General features: G+C 40.3%; 1 protein-coding gene across 3 annotated transcripts in view; it reads right to left on the bottom strand.

The window, feature by feature from the left end:
- The window catches only part of EXOC3 (exocyst complex component 3), a 28,766-nt gene extending 4,307 nt beyond the window's left edge, over positions 1–24,459 (bottom strand). The window contains exons 1-10 of one of the 3 annotated variants that reach the window (XM_068147495.1): positions 24,362–24,459; positions 21,301–21,485; positions 18,492–18,711; positions 15,867–16,548; positions 10,271–10,388; positions 7,475–7,600; positions 5,898–5,998; positions 5,291–5,401; positions 3,894–4,044; positions 1,378–1,500 (exon numbers count right to left, since the gene is read on the bottom strand). In XM_068147495.1, coding sequence (XP_068003596.1) covers positions 1,378–1,500; positions 3,894–4,044; positions 5,291–5,401; positions 5,898–5,998; positions 7,475–7,600; positions 10,271–10,388; positions 15,867–16,548; positions 18,492–18,711; positions 21,301–21,444 — 1,776 coding nt within the window. In that variant the 5' untranslated portion in view covers positions 21,445–21,485; positions 24,362–24,459. Of the gene's footprint in view, positions 1–1,377; positions 1,501–3,893; positions 4,045–5,290; positions 5,402–5,897; positions 5,999–7,474; positions 7,601–10,270; positions 10,389–15,866; positions 16,549–18,491; positions 18,712–21,300; positions 21,486–24,361 lie in introns of those variants that run through there. The other 2 variants (XM_068147497.1, XM_068147498.1) reach the window with 2 other exon arrangements.
- Between the last annotated feature and the right edge of the window lie 2,339 nt (positions 24,460–26,798).

The following is a 26,798-nucleotide window of genomic DNA, read 5'->3' as shown; positions in this document are numbered from 1 at the left end:
AATCAGAAAAAAATTCCATCCCTAACCATGGAAACAAGAGCATGTTCCATGCCATGCCAGAACATATGCTGGCTTGTGTGGCAGATGTTTTTATGCTGGGAGACAGTGGAATACCAGGTACGATGAATGCCAAAAAGAAGTGTTTGTTACCTTCTCCAGAAGGTGGCAATAAACCCTACCGGATGAAACGTGATTGCAGGGATTACTATTAACACTTAAAGAAACTCATGCTAAGCACTATTAGCTCCCTCGAACAGCCAAATCTGAGAAAGAAAGCTGTTCTATGGATACAGACTCATTCTAGGACCAATCTAGCCTTTTGTGTACTTTTTCTGGGTGGAAAATAGGTATTTCATTATTGAAAGACTGGTCAGGCTTTGGAATAGATTGCCCAGGGAGGTGGTGGGATCCCTATCCCTGGAGGTGTTCAAGAAACATGTGGACATGGGACCTTGGGACGTGGTTTAAGGGCCATGGTGGTGTTAGGTCGGAGGTTTCCCAAGCAAAACAATTTTATGATTATTTATTTACATGACAAAACCTCTAGAATCTGTAAATAATGAAGGTAAAAAGATAGAGGAGATTGCTCAAAGCTCCTCTGTTGACCTTTTAAGGAGTTAAGGCAAGAAAAAGTAAGCGCATGATTTTGAGATTGTATTTAAGCACTTCATATGGGTTTGTACAAAGACGTCACCTAAATCCTGACCTTGCTAGCTTAAACTATTGCCTAAAGGTTAGGGAACCATTGAAGATATGCTATGTTAACTACACAAAACTGACTATTCCAATAAAAGGATAAAACCAATTATGATAACACTAAATAGTAAAAGGTAAATAAAGAGATCCAGTTATCTTTTGACAGGCCACAGGAAAACAAAAGAGACAACTTAAGCTAGCACGTAGTATTTCAGTGACAGCACTCTTTAAACGTGGGTTATGCATTTGTTAAACCTTATGGCACCAATTTCCCTCATTGTACATAGTAAAACTAGAAATTGCAGAATGTGCATTTATAAAAAGGTAGTAACAGGCCAGCAAAACTAGTTTCAGAAGAGTTAGTTTCATCTTACTACAAACTCCTAAGGAGACGCAGAAAAATGCAAGCCAGTAAGAATCCAGTCTAGCAACATGCCAATATACTTTCCAGACCAAATCCTACAACTCTGATCCATCTCTGACAATATTATATAACTATGAACAGAAAAAGATAAGAACACAGAGATTTGGAGTTTTGCAACATGATTTTGAGTATCTTTCCATTTCCACTAGTGAGTAAATTCCAAATTTCTGTATTCCAATTCTGAATTCCATTCCGTCTGTAGAAATTCCAGACCAACATGACACTCAGAGTACATTAGCAAAGTATTTTGCACCTACCTTTTTGTAAGGCTTTTTTATTCTTGCAAAGTCATTGAAATAGTCCTCCACAGTGACACAGATAGTCCCTACTGCATTAGACCCCATCAACCACTTCTTTGTCATCAACTCATTGAGATGTGGCTGAGAAGGTAACAAACAATTGATCAGAACAGATTTTTGGTAGTTTCACCGTATGAGTGCAGTCACACCAAAAAAAACCCAAACCAAAACACGACACAACACCAAAACCACAACATGTGACAATTTGAGGTGTCATACTTTTCTAAACCACACTCCTTCAGAAGGAGTATGCAGTTGGCACAGGAAAATTACATGATCAGCTGGCAGAATTGACAGTTGCCACAGAATGCTACCCCAACACACACACTGGGTGTACACAAACCAGCTGCACTAACATGAACATTTTTTTCACAAGTGCTCTAAAATTCTTCATTCTGTTCTCTACTCTGATGTGTATGCTAAACAAAAAAATTAAGTTCCAAGGACAAAACTGGTGTAAGTGCTGACAATTCCAAGTATGAAACACATTTAAAACTACTTTAATAATACAACTTCATGCTTGATTTTTTGAATGGCTTTTGGCTACTTGGTTGTTCTGGTGGCCCCACAAACTTGCTGTGCCTGTACCAGACTTGGTGGTCAATATGCTTTCCTCCTTTTCCAAAGTATTCTCTACATCTACATACCCATCTTGCTTTGTTCAACTCAGAGGAAAAATTCTTTACATAAGAGCATGGCATTTTATAAACTATAATAGTAACACAAAGTTTGAAGCTAATGAATTTGAAAGAATGGTTGTCAGAGTAGATGGAGCATCTTCTCATAATCACAGAATGTTAGGTGATGGAAGATCATCTAGTCCAACCCTCCTGTCAGAGCATAATCACCTATACCAGCTCACATAAGAACGCATCCAGGCAGGTCTTTAATAACTCCCCTTCTTCCTCCTGTTTACATGGAACTTCCTGTGCCTTAAATTCCACCCATTCCCTCTTGTCCTGTCATTGGGCATCACCAAGAAGAGCCTGGCTCCATCCTCTTGGCACTCACCCTTGATGTATTTATAAACATTAAGGAGGTCACCCCTCAGTCTCCTCTTCTCCAAGCCGAAGAGCCCCAGCTCCCTCAGTCTCTCCTCATAAGAAAGATGTTCCACTCCCTTCATCATTTTTTGTGGCTCTGCGCTGGACTCTTTCAGGCAGTTCCCAGTCCTTCTTGAACTAAGGGGCCTAGAACTGGACACAGTATTCCAGATGTGGCCTCACCAGGGCAGAGTAGAGGGGGAGAACCTCTCTTGACCTACAGACCACACTCCTTCTAATACACCCCAGGATGGCATTGGCCTTCCTGGCCACAAGAGCACATTGGTGGCTCATTGCCAACCTTCCATCCACTAGGACCCCCAGGTCCTTTTCTCCTTCACTGCTCTCCAACAGGTCAGTCCCTACCTATACTGATCCACAGGGTTGTTCTTTCCCAGGTGCAAAACTCTACTCTTGCCCTTGTTGAACTTCCTTAAATTTCTCTCTGCCCAGCTCTCCAGCCTAAGTCTGGTTGAATGGCAGCACAACCGTCAGGTGTGTCAGCAACTCCACACCGTTTTGTGTAATCAGCAAACTTTCTGACAGTACACTCTGTACCTTCATTCAGGTCATTGATGACTATATTGACTAGTACTGGTCCCAGTACTGACCCCCAATTATCAATGAGCATAGTTAATGGGAAATAAAGGTTTTGCTTAAGAGACCCAAGTTTAAAATAAACACTGCTCCCATATCTTTCTTAATGAGAATCACTCAAGGTGTTTACATTAGTTAAAAATATTGTTACAAACAAAGAAGTCCTAAGAGCAGCTTTCTTTGCTCTTGTCTTTTCTCTGATTACCCTGCCTCTCTATCACAGTATCACAGTATCTCTAAGGTTGGAAGAGACCTCGAGGATCATCGAGTCCAACCTGTCACCACAGACCTCATGACTAGACCATGGCTCCAAGTGGCACGTCCAATCTCCTCTTGAACACACTCTATATTCTCCCTATATTCCAAATTTCTTTTTAGCAATATATTATTTGTTTCTCCCTGAAGGACTCTAGACAATCAGCTAGGATTCTTAAACATGGTCAAAAAGGGCCTGCCTTTAGAGTCAATTAACTATGTTATAGGTGTATTATATTATAGGTACCAGTACAAAGATGACAACAGCAGCACTAGTTTCCCAAATCATTCTTAAAACTCAGCTACATAAGACTAATTACAGTCTGCTAGAAAATATTCCCTGCATACAAAGCACCCACCTGAAGTAATCCTTGGAAATAAAATCAAGCAACCTTTCAGACTCCTACATGCAAACTATAGAAGTGAAGAACAATACTGACATTTTGCTAACAGGCCACATATAAAGCACGTTTATCAATCCAAAGGCTTCTTTAACTACTTTGTTCCTGAATTATTTTTCCATACAAAATACTTCTGGGTTGGTTTTGTTGGTTTTTTTTGAGTAAAAAAAGTTCTAACCTCTAAATCCATGAAGACTTCATCTAGCAGGCTAGAGCATCCTTCTTTGGCAATGATGTCTAAAATTGCATCCATGTTTGTATGACTGCTTGACAGCGTGTCTTCCATTTCAAGTTTCAAGTATTTTCTTTTCAGACTGATTATAGATTCTCTGTGACAAATAACAATGCTTGTCATCATCCAATGATGCACAATTGCATTGCTACTAGATTTCCAGAGTACACACACAGAAAGAGACATACTAGACAGCCTTATTTTTGCAAGAAGAAATAATGCCTGCTATATGCTTTTGAAGTCTAATTTACTCTCCAGCATGATTTTAGAGTAATCAACCTGAAGTACTTAAACGCTGGTAACAAACTACTGCTGATTAAGAGACTTGAAAATGGCAGATCTAGGTGAATGTAGGGCTGGATTGCTGAAAATTGGAACATGAGCAATGAGGATTTCTTTCTCTTGTTTTAGTATTCTTAATAAAGCAAGCTCTACCTTTACTTCAGTTCACCTTGATCACACTGCTTGAAGAGATCAAATGTAAGAGAAGGTGGCAGGCCCCAGACAAACAGTGAAACGACTCTTAAAATTCTTGAAGTTGATGATTGTGCTGGTTTTGGCTGGGGTAGAGTTAAGTTTCTTCACAGTAGCTAGTATGGGGTTGTGTTTTGGCTTTATGCTAGAAACAATGTTGTTTATCAGAGAGATCTTTTTGGTGCTGAGCAGAGTCAGGGTCTTTTCTCCTTTCACACTGTCCCACCAGCAAATAGGCTGGGGGTGCACAAGAAGCTGTGAAGAGACAGCTGACCCCAGCTGCCCAAAGGATATTTCTCTACCATATGGCACCATGCTCAACATACAAACAGGAGAAAATTGGGTGGGGGTTGCTGCTTGGGGACTGCCTGAACATAAGTTAGTTGATGGTAAGCAAATGTTTTTCATTTGCATCACTTGTCTTTTTTTCCCCCTCTTCTGTTTTCATTATTTATTATGATTTTATTTCAGTTGTTTAACTGTTCTTATCTCAACCCATGAGTTTTCTCAATTTTACCTTTTCAATTATTTTCTCCTACTCCACCCTGCTTGTGGGGTGGAGCAAGGAAGCAGCTGTGTCGTGTTCAGTTGCCAGCTGGGATTGAACTACAGCAGAGGTAAAGTTTTCATTGGCAATGAAATTCTTGGAATAACAAGTGAATTTTCACTGGTGAGGGGCAATGACTGGGCTTGTTGAAGGCAAGAGTAATCACAGCATCTGCCTTTTAAAACAGTAATGTATTTAAACTTGCTGTCTTTAGTCAGCTAAACTGTTTTAACTGAAACCCTCTGCTGGGAACATACAGTGTTACAAAGGAAATATCAATATGTAATTTTTCTCACAAAACGACAAGAATATTCAGACTTACTTGAAGGTTTGACAGTTATTGATGACTGCAATCATGTATTGAACGTAGCACTGAGGATACTGACGATTTTTAAGATGTTCTTCTTTATACAACTGTGCTTCATCTTTGTACCTGTAACATATACAAGGAATGGCATTAAAAAGACAGAACTCTGAAATAGTACACCTATATGGCCATATGCTCCATAAGGGCCTGTCAAGCATTTTGTGGTATTTTATTAAGGGCTTGTTGTTCATGTGATGTTTAGTGTCTCTGTTCTGTGCAGAATCCAGCCAAGGAGGTGTTTTCCACCTTCTTTATGAGAATGAGATAAAAATTTGAGATATTAAAAAAAAAAGGTCAGCAGAACTGATTAAAAAATGAAAGGCATCTGTAGAGAGGAAGTGAAAGTGCCATTCAGCATCCAAGAATAATGTCTGTTGTGAAACTGGGTAAAGGAGGAAGAAAGCAAGAAAACAAAAGGGAAGAAAAGCTTGGTTGGCATGGATGTGGTGGGAGAAAGACCAAGCAATAAAGAAACATCCACAGGACAAACAAGTATTGGAAGTGTAGGAGCAAAGAGAGACTGAGGCAGGACAAAGCATTTATATTTTAAAAATTATGTTACCTGGTTAGAAATGAGTTCATTTGTTGAAGACATAGAAGGAGTACCTTTGTTTTCAAATCTTCATTTATCTGAGCAGCCACCTGAAGATTCTGCTCAAACATCTAAGTCAAGAATAGTTAGAAAGAGAGTCCTTTATCAGTTGTGAACCAAAGACAGAACTCCTATCTTGTTGGTGATTCTCATTAGCATCAGCTCTGCACAGGTTTTTTTTGGCTTTGTTTTGTTTGTTACTGGTTTTGGTTTTTTAAACAAGCCCAGACAACTGCTGATGAGTGAACAAAATATAAAGATATAAATCATCATTTCCTTGAGTATAATTACAGTCATTAACGTATGCTGCACTTTTCTCCTGAGACTGAAAATTGTTGCACTCTTTCTTCCATAAAAGAGAAGTTTGTATTTCTAATTCATCAGGAATTTGGTTTTACAGTGGATCAAAATTCCTGGGCCAGCTCCTGCAGCTAGTAATGAATAATTTCACAAATCAAATTACTTTGCTTTCCCCATACATGAAAATAGTTAGGTTCACACTAGCGAAGTAGAAGGGACACCTAAACTTTAGAAACGTAACTAGGCACAAGATGACCTACATGGAAGTGCATGTGAGAGGAGAGGGATGGGAGAGGAAGGGTATGAAGCCCAGTTGCAACACAAGCTGCTTTTATGCGAAGGTGATTGTCAAAGTTTCACTGTTACACAAATCTCAACACTGCAGCCCTTGACAGCACAACACAGAGGCAGTCAGCCACTAGTTTCCTTGACATCACACACTTTCTGAAAAGGATTAGATGAAGTCAACCTTGGCAGCAATACAAATGTGAAAAAAAAAGGTAGAAATCCTGTTATGAGAGGAAAAAAGGCAGGAAACATATGCAGGAAGAGACCATCTATCTGTCACTGAAAGCACCTAACAGTATTTATGAAGAAAAATTAGAAAATGAGTGTAATGTGCTGACATTTTTCTGGCTGATAAAGATAATTTTGCAAACTTTCCATTTCTACTACCACCAACAGGGTGGTGCAGGTTTGGGGGTTTGTAGCTTTCTTTTTTTGTTCCCCCCAGACCTTAGAAATAGCCTTCTCTTTCCTGTTTTGAGGCTATTTAATGATTTGGACAGGCATTCTTGTTAATTAAAGCAGTGTTTAAGCAGCAATATTTTGGACCTTCAATAGAACTTTTCTTTCCAGTACTAAGGTGTTTGTATAATGAATAGTTTATAGGAACAAATACATGCCTATCTCAGCACCACATTAACGATGTTCTAATAACTTCCAAACACCTCATCTGGTAGGCTTAGGGTACAAATTTACATAGAGAGACCCACATAAAAGCAGTTAACTAAACACAGATGTCAACTGAACAGGCTGAGAAAAATAGTTCTAAATGAAAAAGGAAAAAAAACAAACCTCAAACAACTCTTCCAACTAAGGACTCTACAGGACAAAACCCCCAACACTTAATGAACACAGAAACAATGGCACTCCAAACAGTTTGTTTTCCCACTTCCATCCCTCTGTTCCCCTAAATCCATGTACTGCTGCTTCACGCTTTCTAGCATAAGCAAGTTCTCTTATACCTGAAAAACGATAGCTGGCAGTGTAGTCTGATAATACCCATCTTGATCTGCTTCTGGTTCAGTTTCTTTTATCCAGTCTTTTTTATCTGTCTCCAATGCTTTCCGCAGCCAGCCAATGATGTTAGACTACATTAAAGCAAGCAACCAAGAAAAAAATAAAGATGTTTTAACTTAACACAAGCCAAACCCCTCATATAATATTTGGACTAGCAGCCATTCCGCAATGAAGAGTGGTATAGTAACAGATAGTGTTGAACACTTTTGTCACGTCTATATTGCACAGGCAAAATAAAGAAATTAATATGTATATTGAAGTTTAATACTGGTAAACTAGTGATGTAATTTGAATCAAGCTTAGGCATATTTTGCAAGGAGAGAGCTCCAAACAAACAAGTCAGTTAGAATCAACATGTTTACTAACTTTGGAAGTATTCACTAAGCCTCAAGCTTTAGGTTTCAAACTGAATTTTTCAATAATTGAAAAAAAAAAAAATAGGGTAATTCTTAGTGCAAGAAAATTAGCATGTATCTGCTTGTAGTTCCTTTTACCTACATTTTAGGAAACTGATGCTTGTTACTGTTGGGGACAAAAATCACAGGGTTGCTTTGAGTTGTGTTTCTCAGAGCTCAAGAGCTGCACAAAATAGCAATAGAGATACAATAGCTGGATCTCCTCCCAACCGACAAACACAAACAGACATTAGGAACAACTGTTTTTAGAGATGGATTAAGCCAGTTTTCTGATTACACAGCACAGGTAGCATGAACATGCTTGCAAGAGCAGATAGCAGCATGTTTTTTAACATGTAGTTAGATACTTTTATTTCTGTGTCTCTAGAGTAATTATCCCTGTGTCTTCAAAGGGTTGAAGGTTTTCTATTTTATTCACATTTAGTTAAAACTCCTAGTAATGAAAAGGTTCCTAATTCTTTCCCACATACAACAGGTGTATTAGTGCGCCTTGTCATGCAAAATTAAACATGACCAAAAATGTCTAAAATAGTCTAAACATACACTTTTAAAATGCATTACAGTATTTTTTGGTCAAAGCTCCTATCATTAGATAGGATAAAGGAAGAAGCTGAAAATTCTACAATCTTCGTGCATAAGAACATCTGTTGGCCAGACACAGACCTGTCATTTCCTCCCCCTTGGACTACAGTGTGTGGCCTGTCAAGTAACCTGCTAAGCACACACAGTACCCCCTTCAGTTGCATGAAGCAATGTACTTTTTTCCTCATAAGCAAAGTGCTCTGGTGAGATATGATTTGCAAAGAAGAATTAATCATTTAAGCCAGCAATCATAGGGTTGTCAACATTTTTCACCTTCTGACCATCATTTACAAGAACTCTTTTTTCCCCAACCTGAGAAGCTTGGGGAAAACCCCAATTTATCAGAAATCTGTAAAAGTCTGTTAGCATTTTATTTCTAATGAAAACAAGATGTTTTTATTGACTTAAGCCTCAATGGTTAAGCTGATAGCCACAATTCAGAAATACTTTCATTTAGCCAAACAAAGCCAGTTATATTTAGTTAATAAACAGTTTTAAACATAACATCAAAAGACAGAGTAGGAGTGCCAGGGTGCATAGAAAATTAGATCAGGCTGAATTCTGTGAAATGAACATTCAGTTTCAGTGTTTTCTGCCTTTACCAGACGACACAGCCAAAAATCAAAATGAGCAAAAGAAAACCTCTGCTTTATTTATAGACTATAAATACAGCATTCTATATATAATATTTTTCAGTAAGTAGGGAAAAAAACCCATTCCTGAAAAACACATATAAATTAATTTTTTCATCTTTAGAGGGGACAAAATTAATCCAAAGGCATTTCCTGAGTCAAGCCAAAAGTAGCTTGAGAAAACAAACCAGTATTTTTTTTTTGTCCTAAAGGTAAGTGCAAAAAAATAAATTTCCATACAAGTCCTAGCAAAGCCAATGTGAAGCAGAGCCTCTACTGGAATTTTCCTTAAGACATAACAAGATCAGCTTACAATATTTTGATGAGTATCAAGTCCAGTCAGTTGCTGGACATATCTTCGTAGCTGATGCATTTCAAGAAGAAAAAATGTTTCCTCTGTTTGTCAGAGGTCTAGAATTTAGGCAGAGTAGGAATTCAATTGAACAATGTAAAAACAGCAAGCTCAAAATTCCAATGTCCAGTCTTAGGCAATCAACAGTGGATCTTCAAAGAAGAATACATTAAAAATCTGACAGTAGCATAATGAGTCCTTCACAATGTGGTTGACCAATTCCAGTGAATATTAGGACAACCAGGAAACTGTGTCTTTATATTTAAGATGCACTTAAGATAGCATCCACAAAAATTAAATTATCCTTATGTAATCAACAGGCATGAAAGGAAAAAGTGTGTGAAAACAATTAAACTGGCAAACAAGAACATCCTGACTACCTTGAAAAGATCAGATGTGTCTCAAGTGTTGACATAGTTACTGTAGAGCCCAAGCTCCACTCAGTGGCTTCAAAGTCTACTAAAACCTAATGTCATGAATTTAGATGTATGAACACTGGAATTACTTCTTTTCTAATAAAATATGATTAATACACTCTGTAAAGCATAATGTATTCCTGGAAACATCACAATTTACACCTATAAAATCACCTGACTATAACTTTGTAAACAAAGCTAAACATAATACATGAAAATCTATAGAAGTAATGATACCAGGTCCACATTTCTCACATCAGTTTCCTCTACTGGAGGAACTGCACTGAGGCACTAATGCAGCTATGAACTCATGTGAAGATATTTTTGCATTATTATTACTTACAGTAAGTGTTGACATATACTTGCTGAGGAGCTGGTCTACCACATTTTGTGAAATCAGAGCATCCAGAGAATTTATGTCCACTTCGGGAGACAGTTCTGAATTTCCCATCATCTCTGCACTGAGTTTTTGTTTAAATAAAAAATAGATTAAAAAAAAAAAAAAAGACATTAGGGTAAAGAAAAATAAGATAAAAAGTTAAAAACTAGGCAGATTTTTCTGTATGACCACTGTAAGGGGCAATTTTCCATTATCTTTATACTTCTGAAAGTTCTTAATAGCAACTGCAACAATAAATGCATTCACCAGGAAATAAAATAACACAGAAGAAAGAACAGGATATAAAAGCTGCCACCCAGCATATATTGAAAAAAAAGTGTTACAGACATTTTAAATGTTCAACCTTCCATGGGTTTCTAAATTAGTAAGACTGAATAAAAGCCATCTGGTTCAACCTGTAGGCATTTTTAGATCTCTTAAATTTCAGAAGTGATGGCAGACAGCTTAAACATTCTGAATTTCGGAATGGAAAAGATCAGGGTAAAGCATGGGATATTCTCCTCAGAGTTCCTCAAAAGAGCTTGTTTTGCTACTTGTACCACAGTCATACCAAAGCTAAAATATATTAAAAGAAAATTTATCAGTGCTTCCTGTGTTGATAAAGAATAAACCTAATATAAGAGGAGGAGGCATCTTGCATGCCTAATCAAGCATACATCATTGGGTATTGTATCACAACAGCATCTGCAGCTGTATTTTCTCGCAAAGGAAAATTCTTGATCTTATGGGGTTAAAAAGAAACTACAACTCTCAAGAATATTTTGACAAGGATTAAATAAAATTGATACTTAAGAGTGATGTTTTGCATCTATGTAAGAGTTGCTTGTATAACTGTAATACCAAAGCTATTCCAAACCAGGGCACAGCAAGAACTCTTACTATTTCATGATAAAAACCAAACAAAACAAAACAAAACAAAAATCAGTAACTTAAACCCACACTCTTCAGAGAGTGCTTTATTAATGATTGATGGAAATAAATTGTTTCACATTCCATTTATAGTATGCTTTCAATGAGGAAGACAAGTTCTGCAGTGGCAACTATAAATCACATAGTAAATGAAAAAAAAAAAAATTAAATGCCAAACAAATGTTTGTCTATTTCTGCATGTTAAAGTTGTTCTCTGGCTACACGCAGCAAGTCAAGAGTAGAAGTGCTTCCACATCATGAAATTAAAATATCTGAAAGCACTAAATAAACCCCCAAACCATACAATGGCTAACTACTTAAAAACCAAAATTCTTGTCTATGAAACCGTGAATGATATTGTTTAACTAGTCTAGTCTCGTAGCATTTCCCTGAGCCTGCAGGAAAAGAGACTGAAGGTATTTTAAGTGGCTCAAGCAATTAAAAAAAAACTGAATTCCATTCTATTGCTGCTTACATAGAAGAACACACATGACAGGCAGGACTTGCTCTGCACTTGTTCAAGGGAAACGTGGAAGCTCTTTATGGCACAGTGCCGTACTGGAAAATATTTCCAGCCTCATTATACCACCATTATCCCTACTTCTCAAGGCCATAGAGTCACTACATCTTTCTCAAAGTTTATCATCTGAAATCCCACAACACAGACCACAAGCTTCTACCTCTAGCCTCCAAAGATGAAAATTATTCCTATATTCAAGTTCTCTTTCTTGATTGACACGACCCAAGTGTCTGCAGGAAACAAAGTGATAGCCCTCTCAGAAGTGTCAGGAGGCTTCCAACTCTAGGGAAGAGTTATCTTCCCTCAACAAAAAGTTTACAATCAAGCTTAAATTTCAGCCAGAATTGGATTATCAGGAACCACATAACTTTGGAAAGTTTCGATTCTGCCCCCAGGCCAGGCTTGCTGCCAGTCCTGCTCCTGTCTTGTAAAAAGAGGTACTTGATTCAGAGAGACCATCCAGCTAGACACCATTCCTTCAGTTCCTTAGAGTGAAGGCTGTTGACACTATCTGCAGTAATGTTGGTGAATTCTCAGCAGTTATGTCAGCACTCGATCAGGATTTGATAAAATGATGTCATGAGTATGAGCATGTGGATCTTATGAGACTTCTGTTTCCCTAAAACAGAGAGTAGTCCTAGTCCTAATCCAGTACAGATTTAGTAACAGCAGTATGTTTCCAAAGCACTCATCGACCTCAATATGGAAGAGAAATGTATCTAGCACAGTAAGCTGCATCCCACTCAAATATTAAAAGCCTATTATTCCACATGGAGCATAACTTTCTTTCTCAGATATGAGTTGCATACAATTCTAAAAACAGCTTTCAAGACATGTTCTGCGTGAAGAACATGACACTTCTAAAACCCCTGGCTTTCAAATATTATAAACAGAAGCTATGTATGGCTTTCTTATCAAATCACTACATAGTAAAAAACCAACCCAAATGGCTCTCCTAATTGGTCATCATTTTCTCAGCTAGTTTTGATGTGCAGCTGTAACATATAAGTACAAATGTATGTTTCCTCAAATATTCAGTTACATTTAACCAAGAGAGAGACACAAACCTATCTTCCATCATACACTAATGGTTCACTTCTGTAGAACATTGTAACAGAACCTATTTTGTGTACATGAAAGAGTGAAATATCATAGAAACAGTTCTCCTGATGTCATACAGGTTGCACTCCCTCATGGTTTATGATAAACATATCCCTATAGAAGAGTTGTTTATTGTATTACGAGATGTCCAGCAACTGAGATTTGGTAAGCTTTGAAAGTATTCTGCTTGACTCCCCTAGTCATGAGCTGGAACTGATTTCAACTGTCCACTGCAAACAGACAACAGCTAATTATCATCCTCTGCATAACAGTTTACTGCATTTAATCTATTGCAAAACAATTACTGTAGTGCCCTCTCAAGCTTTTTCTTCTTAGAGAAGAGAGAACTCAAAGCGTTGTGTTTCTTTTTTCCCCCCGAGATATTTCCTCTAATCAGACTTGATACATGGAAATCCATAGGAGAAGTACATCCTCAGACAGCTTGTTGCATGCTTAACATCTATGTCAGCAATATGGACAGTGGGATCAAGTGCACACTCAGCAAGTTTGCAGATGACACCAAGCTGTGTGGTCTGTTTGACACACTGGAGGGAAGGGATGCCAGCTAGAAGGACTTGGACAGGCTTGAGAGGTGGGCACAAGCCAATCTCATTAAGTTCAACAAGGCCAAGTGCAAGGTCCTACAATCAGAGCAATCCCAAGCACAAACAAAGGCTGGGTGAGGAGTGGCTCAAGAGCAGTCTCAAGGAGAAGAACTTGGGGTATCAGTTGATGAGAAACTCAACATAAACCAAAAATGGGTACTTGTAACCCAGAAGGCCAACTGTGTCCTGGGCTGCATCAAAAGAAGTGTGGCCAGCAGGACAAAGGAGGCAATTCTTCCCCTCTGCTCTGGTGAGATGTCATCTGGAATACTGCATCCAGTTCTGGTGTCCAGAGCATAAGAAGGACATTGAATAGCTCAAGTGGGTCCAGAGGAGGGCCATGAAGATGATCAGAGGGCAGGAGCACCTCTCTTATGTGGCCAGGCTATGAGAGTTGAGGTTGTTCAGCCTGGAGAAGAGAAGGCCTAGGGAGACCTTATAGAGGCCTTCCAATACCTGAAGGGGGCCTACAAAAAAGCTTGGAAGGGACTTTTTATAAGAACTTCTAGTGATAGGATGAGAGGGAATGGATTGAAGCTTGAGGAGTGTAGATTTAGACCACATTAGGAAGAAATTCTTTACTGGAAGAGGCTGCCCAGGGATGTTGTGGATGCCCCCTACGTGGAGGTGTTTGAGACCAGGCTGAATGAGGCCTTGAGCAATCTGGTCTAGTGAAAGGTGTTCCTGCCCATAGCAGGCAGTTGGAACAAGATGATTTTTAAGGTCCCTTCCCACTCAAACCATTCTGTGAATCTATGCCTACTCCTCTCACAGCTTTGCTTCCATTACACAATTTTGCCATCAGGTACCATGAGCCATACAATTGCGCCAGCAGTAGAGATGCCTTTTTGATTGGTTTGCTTTCCCTTTTTGACTTGCTTGCTTTGCAAATACATGCAATGCTGACTTTGCTTCCTCTCCTTGTCCTTCACATGTATTGAGAGAGCTTTAGCTCTGAATTGTCTAACTCAGTAGCAATTTGCTATACTTTCTGATGGGAGGGTAAAAGGGCATTATTAAGACCAAGAATTGCATTACTGGAACGTCAGGCCCAAGAAATAACCAAAGAACCTGACAGAAGGATTTCTGTTGAGGCCATACCACTATAGGTAGAGGAATTCACATATTTCTGATTTTTATGAGAGTTGAATCTCTTGTACTCTGCATAGGTATGTAAGTATGCATTAGTGGGTGCTCCTGACTGCTCCTGGCAGGGAAGAAAAGCCAGGAAATTCACAGTATAGAGCAAAGAACAAAGTTCTGAACACAAAGTTAATCTTAAAGTTGATTATAAATATCCTACAGAACAGTACTATCTTCCACCTCTTTGATTTATGGTATTAGACTCTAAACCTGTCAAGCATCCAGTCTGTTCACTTAGTGAGACTGAACAATTGAAGACAGCAAAAGTATACACAGCGTAGACTCTGGGTCAGTGCCAGCCATTGAGAACAGGATTACAGTCCTGAGCCACAGAAAAGTAAGTGCTACTTTTTCCCAAACAAATCAGTTGCTCTAGTAACTACACCCTAGCAAAACCTAAACAGTTCACATTTGAGCTGTTTTTACCTGGAGGACAAGGGAGGGGAAAAAAAAAAAAAGACATAATGCTTAAGCTATTGCAAGAAATCACCCAGCTCAAAAGAAAGAATTTGAATATCACAGGAGACAACCTATAAGCAGAAATTCTTATAAACAAATTGCCACGCTGTTCTGAGAGAATATCTGAAGGAAGTTACTACATTCTTTCCATTTAATAATAATGAAACAACATTGAAACAGTCCCAACCCTTGTAAAAAAGAACAATAGAAAGTTAATAACCACAAAAATCTTCCAGAGCTGCAGCCAACAACAAACATTTTGAGCCACACATCTCATCTCCTCTTCCCAGTACTTCAAACGGGCACACAAATACAAGGTCACAGTAGCTTGAAGCAGGTCTTTAACTCCATGAAAATCTTAAGCTTAAAAAGCAACTCAAAATCAGGTATCAGAAAATGCAAACAAGTTTTAAGGAGTAATTTCCAGAATTTGCATAGCAAATATCAAACTGACAATTTCTACACCATTACCACAGAATCATCAGGGCTGGAAGGGACCTCAAAGATCATCCAGTTCCAACCCCACTGCCATGGGCAGGGACCCCTCACACTAGATCCATAGCCACATCCAGCCTGGCCTTCTACCACCTCCCTGGGCAACCTGTTCCAGTGTCTCACCACCCTCATGGGGAAGAACTTCTTCCTAACACCCAATCTGAATCTACCCATTTTTATTTTAGTGCCATTCCCCCTGGTCCTATCATCACCCTTCCTTTATCAAACATATATACATTAGCACATAAACTGCATTTTGCACACTTACTCTTAGCTACTGCTGACAGCAAAGATACGGGGACCTTACCTTTTGTACGTATTTAAAACCCAACTTAGAAGAGTAACAATCTCATTTGCTTCCAGATCCTCTGCAGCAAGCTCTTGCATGCGGGTGGCCAAAGCTTGATGGTACATGTTTAGCAATCTGTTGAAAATGTCATAATGTGGAGGAAAGCATTGGTCCAGCAGGGTTTTAGCCACGAGGAGGTCATCCAGGACATATTTACGTATGATTTCTAGATGGCGCACAAGCCACATTTTGTCAGATTCTCTGGTATCTGCTTGAGTGCCTTCGATTCGTGTGCTCACAGTTCTTTCCAAAATGTTGAACATTTTTTCTTTCCACTTCTTTGGTCTGCCAGGAGGTATGAACCCAGTTTGTTTTTTCCGGTCTAACATGCGCCTGTCAATTTTCTCCTCTCTCTCAATTAATCTAACCACAGAAACAAGCAAGGTTGGATCTCGACGGACTGTAACAAGAGACCTTTGAACTACCATCCAAAGCTGCTTTGCCAACTCCTCAGAAAGTTTCTGCATATCCCCAAAGTATGTATGGATGAGGTTCATGTCATGCGTGTTTTTGCTGTCCATGCGATACTGCTCATACATCAGGTTATCACGAGAACACTCTAAATCCATCAGTTTTCGATGAGCTTGCAGAAGTTCCCCTCGCTCAATCAGATCCTGGGTCTCCCTGACTATCTCTGGAACTAAAAGAAAGGCAAAGAAAAAGAAGAAAAACCAAATAAAAAAGTAAAACACCACAATGAAAAGACAATGAATAAATACAGCAGAATAAAAGCGCTAGGACAGAAGCTGGACAACAGCTGTAGCAATTCTTTTGAAATAATTTAAAGACAATTGGTTTCAATTGTTTAAAAAGCTGTTAGTAAATGCTACATATCCTTATATATGACTAACTGTAACGTTCCATCCGATCAGTGGCTAAACAAAAAGCACAGTGCCAATTCAACAGAACTTCCTTTCTCTCTCTCTCTGAAGCAAACTCTAGTATAAGCTTTTTTCTATCACAAGCAAAAGAGTGCCTGATTAAAAGCCATTTGTCCTGTTGAACTTGAGGCTCCATAAACAAAAACTGAATTTTACCTCCTTGAAGGTTTTTGCCTGCCTAAGGCACAAAGGAAGAACAGGAATAAACACCTATGCTGCTAAACTATTTAGAAGTTATTATTTTTATTTATTATTTTTCAGTACTTGAGGAATACTGCAGAAGGGGATTAGGACCCTGGGGTGGAAAGAACTGGAAAATTTCATCAGAAAAAACTGCAGCTGAAAAAGAGACAGTGATAAAACTGGCAGCCCCCCGGAAGGTTTGAAAAGACAATTCTACACATGTTGAAAACCACTTGGTTTATCAGCTATACTGTTTAACAATCCTGAGAGCAGATGCTTCACACTAAAAACCTCTCAGAATGCCAGAAAAGATTTAGTCTCAATTGCATTCATCAGCTTAAAACAAAAAAAAAAAAGCCAACCAGCACTCCCAAAATAATTCCACATGGAACGTGCAGTATTTTGTTGTTACTTGGATTTTACTGCTAGACATTGCACATAAAGACTACTCCTCTGCTTTAAGTTACATACTGTATCCCAGTTTGGTACTAAAAGAGTTAGATATACTCTTAAAGAGATTAAACAAACAAACCTGGAATGACTGGAAAACATTTTTCTTTACAGGTAGACTTTGTGAATCACTATCAGGAGAGAAGAGTTGACAAAAGACTATTTAAATAAAATCAAAGGGGCATAACATTTAGCAACCTGTAGGAGCAACCCATTATAGGGGCAAAATTAATAAAATTACTTAAAAGCAGAAAAGTTGTGGCAAGGAGTTCACCCTGATTCAAGATGGAACGAAATGTGCCCCAAAAAGGCTGAGAAAAGGTCAGAAGGAATTCCATTGTCTTTATCTTTACAGTATCCATCACATCACATTAATCTTACTGAATTTTGTCAACATGTGCAGTTGTGCAGAGGTGCAAGGAAGAAGTGTCTCCCATGTATAATTTCTTTATGTGTGAGTTGGCTTCTGTGACTGTGCTGCCCAATTCTGAAGCAAGGACTGAACACAGCTGAAACTGAACGTTAGGTAGTTCATGCTCATACTTGTAACATTAATTATTGGAAAACCTTGAGACTCCTAATTGTTGTGTGAGAAAGACTGTCATCAAATTTTTGACTGGAGACCTTCTTGTTTCATATTTTGCTTTTGTTTGCAAAATAATGTCACTTCTTAAAATAATTTGGGACTACCTTAACCCAAAAGGCTTGTTGTACATGCTCACCTCCCTGGCAACATTCCAGGTATTTTTGAATTTTTCTTTCTGTGCATTCCACTTGCATGTTTCAGTCTTGATTACAAAAGACGCTATCCCTGCTACTGATTGCTAGCAAGAAGCTTCTTTGTGACTTATGTTTGATGATGAGACAAGCCAAACTAGAAGTTCATAGAGCACAATTTAGACCACTATATATTAACTAGTTACCAGCTATGTCCCTACATGTGAGGCATATGTGATTCATTCCCAGTGAGGTTTAAAGTTCCCAGTATTAGCTGACAATCTTACAGATGTCAGTACCACTTTTAATTGTTTTCAGTAGGTCATGGATTATATAAAGAACATTAGACTACCTGAAAAGATGTTCTTGAGATTTTCTACAGCAGCTGCCAGTTGGCTATGTTGCACTACAGCATCCTTAACATCCTTGAGGTTTTCTATGGTGTTGATGCTCTGTCTCCAGTCCTTATTGACATCTATCAAAGACTGCTGAATGTCCTTTACATCATTCAGTGCATTGTGCAGTTGACTTAAACCTGTTCGTACTCCATCTAACTGTGACTGGATTGCTGCCTTAAATACAAAAAGACAAATAATGAGCTTGTATTAATTATTGCAAGTTCCATATTTTCAACATTTCTCAAGAACTAATTTCAGCATCTAACATTTTCAGAGGAAAAGAAAGAAAAACTCAAAAGGCATAGCTTACTAAGAACATGTAACTTACTCTGTGTGTGCACATACTCTTTTCTTTGGAGTTCTGAAGTTGTATCTAGTTTTAAAGGACCCAGATACAACTGGTTCACCCACAAAGCTAACATGGGAGCTTAGACAGATCATAATTTTTATGTCTTAAACCAGGATCATGGGAAAAGAGAATGACATTTCTTTGTTTCCTTTATAAGTTATTTTCAAAGGGGGGATATCAGAATAAAGTTAATCCAGATGTTTTAATGGAATGCCTGGTATGTACAGATTCATAAAGCATTTTACTAGGGCAATTAGAAGTTTTGACAAGCAACTGGAAATGTTTTTTAAAAACCCAACAACCCACAATTCTGAAGTGTTCTAAAAAATCCTGTTGGTCAGTTGTGCCTGAAAGCCAAACAAAGGAAAAAAAAAAATAATCAAAAGGAATTCAGCCAAAACCACCCAAAAGCTCAAGGTGAATAAAATTTAAACACTGTGAAACATCAACAACCACATCCACAATCCAACTACTAGATTTTGGCATAAAGAGAGGCTATATTGATATTGCTGTCTCTTGTGACAGGTGACACTCGAAATAATGGCTCTTCAAATAGGCTCTTAGTCCTGAATATCATATGGCAGTACAGACACCCTAGAAAAAAAGGCATCATAATGCATTTCTGATTGAAAGAAATCAGATCACATCCACAGCATGGGTTTTTTGTTTGTTTTTTAAAGATGTTACTATAAACTGACACCAGGTGAGTGGGTAGGAAATGAAACTGGAAATAACAGGGAATCCAAAGGCGAAACAGCAGGGAAAACTCAGTTATGTATCTCAAGGACTTGAAGTAGCCAGCAATAAACGAGGCACTAATGGCTTTCCTAAGGTCGAAACACAATTTTTACCATACTTTTAAGGCCAAAAAGCTTGGCCAGTCATGGAACTTTTTGTCTGATGCTAGAAGCCAAAGAGGAAATCCTGGTAACTATGAGCAACATTTATTGTGTTTTAAATGTACTGGGAAAGTCCCAGAAAAATGCAGTGGTTCTTCAAGTACCTCTATTTATGTACTTACAAATTAGAACATGCTGATTTTATTGATAAAAATGTATTTTCCTGTCAGACTCAGTACAATTAAGCAGTGGTAAGGCATTTTTATACAGTACTAATTTGCTTCACTAACTACCATCAATCTCACACATGAGCCAAATGAGTTTGACACATTTCAAAGCAATCTTTCCTGTAAGGATTTATAGAAGACAGGAAGAAATGCAGAGAAGGATGTAAAAAATGGACATAAGTAAATATTGGGGAGAAGATATGATGAAAAGAGTAGGATAACCAGCTAACAGAGACGCTGGGTTTTGGGCAGAGCACTATTCCAGATCTCTGCTGCATCATCCCTTTAAGTGACACACAACTATTACCCTGGTTTTCTACTCATCGCTCTTGATCGATTTGTCACCTTGACTCATCTGAAGAAAATTATGACAGTCAGAAAAAAAGCACAAATATGTTCACACTATAAGATTTACCATGTGCTCATTTACATAGAGGAAGCAGCTGAGATTTTTTTCAATGGTGATCCAACCTGAAAAGTCAGCAACTCCTCCAGCTGGTGAACCTGATGACCCTGTCTCCATCTTCTATACCATACATGTATACAGTTTAAATACAGATCAAGAGTATTTCTTCCACCCTTTCTGTGCTCCCACCCATTACAGTAATTTTTTATTGGAAAAACTGCTTTGCTATCTACTGCATCACTAACCATCACCTGTTTCTGGAATGCAGCCTGAATGGATTAAAGGCTATTGTACTTATTTTTGGAACAAGTCATCTACAGATCTATAGATGACTAAAGTTAAGCTAACTAAAAGAAAATTATAAAGGCTTTCTAGCTATAAAGTGGATTTAGGCATGTACAAAACTTAGAAAATTATGTTTAGTCATCGCTTTCTACAGAAGCAGCCAGAAGAGAAATCACTGTGCTCACATATTACAAATTGATCACAGCAACTAAACAGATGGTTCATTATTAATAAGACTCCACTGAATGGTTCTGGACTTAAATATGAAAAACCCAGTCCAAATCATTGGGAGAAAGTCTGGGTTTATGCTACAGACAAAAATTAACATGCAATTTGCCACCAGGTTTTTTTACTGTGAAAGAAGACACGTTCTCTTCTCCTTCGTGCAGGCTCCTGCAAAGAAGAGGTCATCCAATAGTTGCAAGATAAGCTAACTTGTTCTGAAATACAACACTAGATACAGTGCATATCAGCCATTTCGATCTGGTAAAGTTTTCGTTTTGCACACAGAACAAAACTGAAGCCCGTGGTTTAAAACTATGTGGATAACAATGGAGAATCAAAAACCAGAAGCAAACCAAAACCAAACTCCCACAAACAAACAAACAAAACCCAAAAAGGAGGTATATTCACACTTGGGTTTATCAAGCTCTGTACCTTGAGCCGAGCTTCTACTGAAGCCTTCTTACGAGCTTCCCTCTTGCGATACTGTTCCACTTTATCCAGCTGGTCAGGACGCTGAAGCATTCCTGCTACTCTCTGAACAGCTGTTGCAACTGCTTCTCTATCTGTTTCCTCCATCGTTGATCACAACCTCAAAATGCCTTCATAATTTAACACTACTGAAAGAAAAGTTAACATTTTTAGAAAACACTTTTTCATTTGATGGCCATGTGTTATTTCAAAGGTAGCAACTGGAGACCAACATGGGCAATAAAAACAGTGCAGTCTGACAGAAGCATCATTAGACCACATTATAAAGAGCAGCAACTGGAATTCTACTAAAGCCACCTTTGAAGTCACTTCTGTTTCATTTGTTTACCTGAAATATTCTCTGGTTACATTTTTTTGCATTTACTTTGCTCTCTGTAAGTTTGTTTTACAAAAAAAAAAAACCAACACTGAAGAGCAACAAAAGAAGAAAAAATCTCCATTCAAAAAGCCCAGACTCTTATCTAACCCTAGAGCAGGCTTGCTTACTAAAAAGGGAATTAGATATGCATAAAGCGATGTTGCAGCATGCCCAAGCAAAAATCCTAACTCTTCCTGAACTACATCCTGGTCAAGCTAAGACAACCATATTCCCCCTGCAGTAACAGGTCAAATTTGCTACTAAAATTGGAGAGAAGCATAGCTGCAAAAACTCTATACCCAGAAACTTAACTATAGAGTGCTTCCATTTAGAGTTCTGATGGGTGATATTTTAATTTCCTACTCCTGTTTTCAGTTCCTTTCATGGTATCAGCCCATTAGAGGTGCAGGTATGCAGGGGAAAATTTATAAGGATTTTGGCCATGTCTCTAGCAGAATTTCTAATAAAGTCAAGACATGTATGCAAAGTAGTATGCAGAAAAGGTAAAATTTGTTGGCCATCAAACCAGATGTGTTCTCTCAAGTTTCACTAGCTGCTACAGAAAGCAGGGATGATCCTGGTCACCAGAAGCGTGAGAACATGATGTCCACCGAACTTCAAGGAACACATCTGTAGTTCCGTATTAAAATTCTGTCCAACCTCAGTTTTGTAATAAAACAGATAGTTTTAGGTTCTGCTGCCACAATTAGAGACTGCATTCTCTCATACTGATATTATTCCTTCAAAGTAGTTACCTACTTTGAAAGCAGTCTGAGTTCATGTAGTCAGCACATCACATAACCTCAACAGAATAGTGACCTGATGAAGAATTATGCCAAGCAAGAAAATTTATGGGCCAAGAAAAAGATGTTTTGATAGGTGAAGGAAAGTGGAAACACACGCCAAAAAAAACCCCAAACCAACAAACCCAAACAAAAACCCACATATGAAACAAAGGCAAACTAGTGCTCCAGTCAGTCTCTGAACAGACAGGCTGGAAGCCAAAAGCTTCTCCTTCCTTCTTCTTCTAGCCCATCTTTTATTGCTGAACATGACATTATATGGTAGGGAACTTCCTCTCAGCCAGTTAGGGTCAGCTGTCCCATACGTGTTCTCCCTCACTGTCTTGCCCACTACCAGCCTCCTTAAGGGGAGTGGAAGGCAGTGTAAGAAGCACAGAAAACCTTGACACTGTACAAGCATCCTTCCCCAGCAGGCAAAACAGTGCTGTGTTATCAGCACACAGCACCATACAGGCTGTTATGAAGAAAGTTAACTCCATCCTGGGCAGACTTACTACATTAGCTGAATTAATAATTTTAGAATTTATCAGGGTTAAAATATATTTCAGGGAAGGTTTGCCCAGGAGCTAATCTTTAAGATCCTGAGTCCATGTCTCAAGTTCCTTTATCTAACGTCTCAAGATCCTTAGTATCTTCAAAAATTACATGCGTGAGTATGCATTTTTTCCACGTGAGCGTAATGTGAGCGTAAACTCACATCCTACTTCCTCAGGTATGCAATCTCACTCATGACTTCTCTAATAATGGCCTATTTAGCTCACATTTGATTTCCTATTTTATATCTCAAGGTGCAGGATCTGTTCCTACCACTCACAGTTACGAATGCTCTGGTTTTGTTTAGCTGAATCAATTTCCAAGTTACCCAAAATGTTATCTTAAATATGAATTAACTACAGAAAAGGTATCTGGAGTATACTGCCTCATGCTGTATTAGTGCCTTTATTAACAACTCTGAATACATTCAAGAGTGTTACAGCAGCTTCAACCTACCCAGCTTGAACTATCCAGGCACATTAAGTGCACCTCATGAAATTAGTAGTCACAGTACTATAACATCCTAAAAGGTTACAGACTAACTTGCTGAGGCAGTCAAATTGTTGCACAACTACCAACCATTCAAAGGGATGAGCAAACTTTTAAGAAATCGTGCCAGCTGCACACCGAGGCTTTGCGCCAAACCAGGAACATCTTCAGAGCAAAGTACTGTAAGAAGGGAACCAAAGAAAGTCCCGAGAAGAGCTTCAGCTGCAGGCACATCCTTAGGACTTAAGCTCCGTGCGGGAGCCAGCTGAGGCGACACGCTCCCCCTACCCTCTCCACAAACGAGCTTCTGGGACAGAGGCGCGAAGTGACACCCAGCTTGGGGGCACAACCGCTCAAAACAAAGGTCGGAGGAAGCTGCGGCAGCCCACGGACGGCAGCCCCAGCTCCGCCCGGCAGTCCAGCTCCTCTTGGCCGCGTTCCCTGACGGAGGTGGCCCAACTCGAATTATCGGCATCGACGCAGGTGCCCGTCCCTGCTGGGCAAAGACCAGAAACCTCCCCTCGGGCACGCAAGCAAGGCTAAAAGCTCCGCCACGCAGAGCTCCTTCGGCCTCAGCCCCGGCCCGCAGACGACGGCCGCAACGGAGGAGTCCTCAGCACCCACTTCGGCCTCGCCATCTCGAGGGGGCTTCCCGGCTCGGCTCGGCCCGGCCCAGCCCAACCCAGGCCGTCCCGCCCCCACTCCCTCTTCCCGTTGCCAGACTAAGGTCGCTACGCACAGCGGCAGGCCGGCGCGCATCACCCAGGGCGCTGGCAAGGGGCCAGCGGCGGGGGGCAAGGGTGCCACAGCTGCCACTTACCGGCTGCGGGCGCCCCGCGGAAAGGCTCTGACAGACCGCCCGTGCGCAGGCGCCGACCGCACACCGCGGCGCACCACCCGGCGCGCAAGCGCACAACGAACTCATCCCCCCCCACATCTTTCCTTCTGGGCTGGCTGGCAACGCATGCGGACTGGGCTCCCTCACCTGTCACAGCAGCGGCTGCGCCTGCGCGGCATCTGCAGTGGGGAAAGCGGGGGCGATGGTGGGGTGGGCTAGTGAGGCCCCCGTTGACTGAAAAAGCCCGTGGAAGGGCGATAGCTCTTTAGGCGGAGTAACGCTGCTTGCTCTCGATGAGGAGGCTCAGGGGTGACCTCATTGCCCTCTACAACTACCTGAAGGGTGGTTGTAGCCAGGAAGGGGTTGGCCTCTTCTCCCAGGCAACCAGCACCAGAACAAGGGGACGCAGTCTCAAGCTGCACCAGGGGAGGTTTAGACTCGAGGTGAGGAGGAAGTTCTTCACCGAGCGAGTAATTCGTCATTGGAACGGGTTGCCCAGGGAGGTGGTTGAGTCATCGTCCCTGGAGGCGTTCAAGGCGAGATTGGACGTGGCACTTGGTGCCATGGTCTAGTCATGGGGTCTGTGTTAATAGGTTGGACTCGATGATCCTCGAGGTCCTTTCCAACCTAAGTGATACTGTGATACTGTGACCTGCGTCCCGCTGGCGTGGTGGCTGTGTGCGCGCACACGGTGCTGGGTGCGGCAGGAGAGGCGGGAACGAGGGGAGCGCCGGGATCGCCCACACCGCCTCAGGGCGGGCTCGGGGCTGCCGCCTGCATCTTGCAAGGATACCGGTGGCACTGCTTCATTTTATTATAGAGTCATACGGTAGTTTGGCTCGGAGAAGGCACCGTAAAAAATCACCTAGTTCCAACCCCACCTTGCTGTAGGCTCTTGAGAGAGTATCCACAGCTGCTCAGGGCAGCGTGTGGCAGTGCTTCACCACCCTCTACAGTGAGGAGCATCTAGTGTCAATCTAGTCTCTTTCAGTTTAAAGGCATCCTGTACTTGTTCTATCCCATCCTTGTCCTATCCCTACATTTTATGATAAAGGAGTTCCCTCCCCGGCTTTCCTGTAGACCTCTTAGATACTGGAAGGCTACTGTAAGGTCTTAATGGATGCTTCTCCAGAGTGAACAACTCCAGTTTTCTCATCCTGTCCTTAGGAACTATGGGCTTCTGATGAGAGATGGAGTGTCCTGTGTCATCAACTTTAGGAAGGATGAAAACCCTTGAACATCTTGCAGAGAAATCGTATCAGCCACCAAGTTCCAGTGTAGGATATGCGTATGTTGTACACAAGCCTAAAAATGCACTTCAAGCATCTTTAATGATATCATAGAATCATTTAGGTTGGAAAAGACCTGTAAGATCATAAAGTCCAACCATTAACCCCACTCTACCAAGTCCACCATTAAGCTGTATCCCCCAAGCACTGCATCTACATGGCTTTTAAATGCATCCAGGTGACGAGAACGGAGACAGGGATGACAGCACTCAATATGAGTGATAGTAATCATCCAACTTTATTGTTCCACACTTCATTATTTATAGTCTTATGCATAGTTAATTCTATTCTAATTTAACACATACTATTGGTTTCTCTCTAAAAGATTACATCATTGTTTTCACAACTCTGTGGAATTTTTCTACTCAGTCTAATTGCTCTTTTTCCCGGATCTTGCCTCCTCCTTATCTTGCTTGCCTCCCTTCTCAGGGGCAGCTGGACTTCAGCATACCAGGCAACCAACACTTTCCCACATCTCCTACTCCACCACTATATTATCAACAGAGAATTCTTCAAGGCCTGAATTGCACAGGTGTTCCTGGGACCCATGTCCCCTCTTGCTCAAAACAATCCCCAACATCCAGGGATGGTTCTGTTTTGGGCTACTCACTACAAGAAGGACACTGAGGTGCTGAAACGTGTCCAAAGAAGAGCAACTAAGCTTGTGAAAGGCCTTGAACACAAATCCTGTGAGGACTTGTGAGAGAGAACTGGGGTTGTTTAGTTTTCAGGAGGCTGAGGGGAGACCTCATTGCCTCCTACAACTACCTCAAAGGTGGCTGGAGCGAGGTGGGGATCAGTCTCTTCTCCGTTGCAACAAATGACAGGGCAAGAGGAAAGAGGCTTAAGTTGTGCCAAGGGAGATTCAGGTTGCGTATTAGGAAAAAAATATTAATAGAAAGTGCTATCAGGCATTGAAATAGGCTGCCCAGGGAGGTGGTTGAATCACCATCTCTGGAGGTATTTAAAAGGCACATGGATGTGATGCTTAGGGGCATGGTTTAGTGGTATTCGCTTAGCAATACTGGTGGTATTGTGAGCAATTGGACTCGATGATCTCAAAGATCTCTTCCAACCTGGACAGTTCTATGAGTCTTTGGTGATGCAACCACCTCCCTGGGCAGCCTGTT

The sequence above is a fragment of the Melanerpes formicivorus genome, unplaced genomic scaffold (genome assembly GCF_026170545.1).
Source record: "Melanerpes formicivorus ecotype bairdi unplaced genomic scaffold, bMelFor1.0.p_v2 SCAF_15, whole genome shotgun sequence".
NCBI lineage: Eukaryota > Metazoa > Chordata > Aves > Piciformes > Picidae > Melanerpes > Melanerpes formicivorus.
Note: the sequence above shows the minus strand (reverse complement) of the source record. Positions and strands in the feature narration are given on the sequence as shown.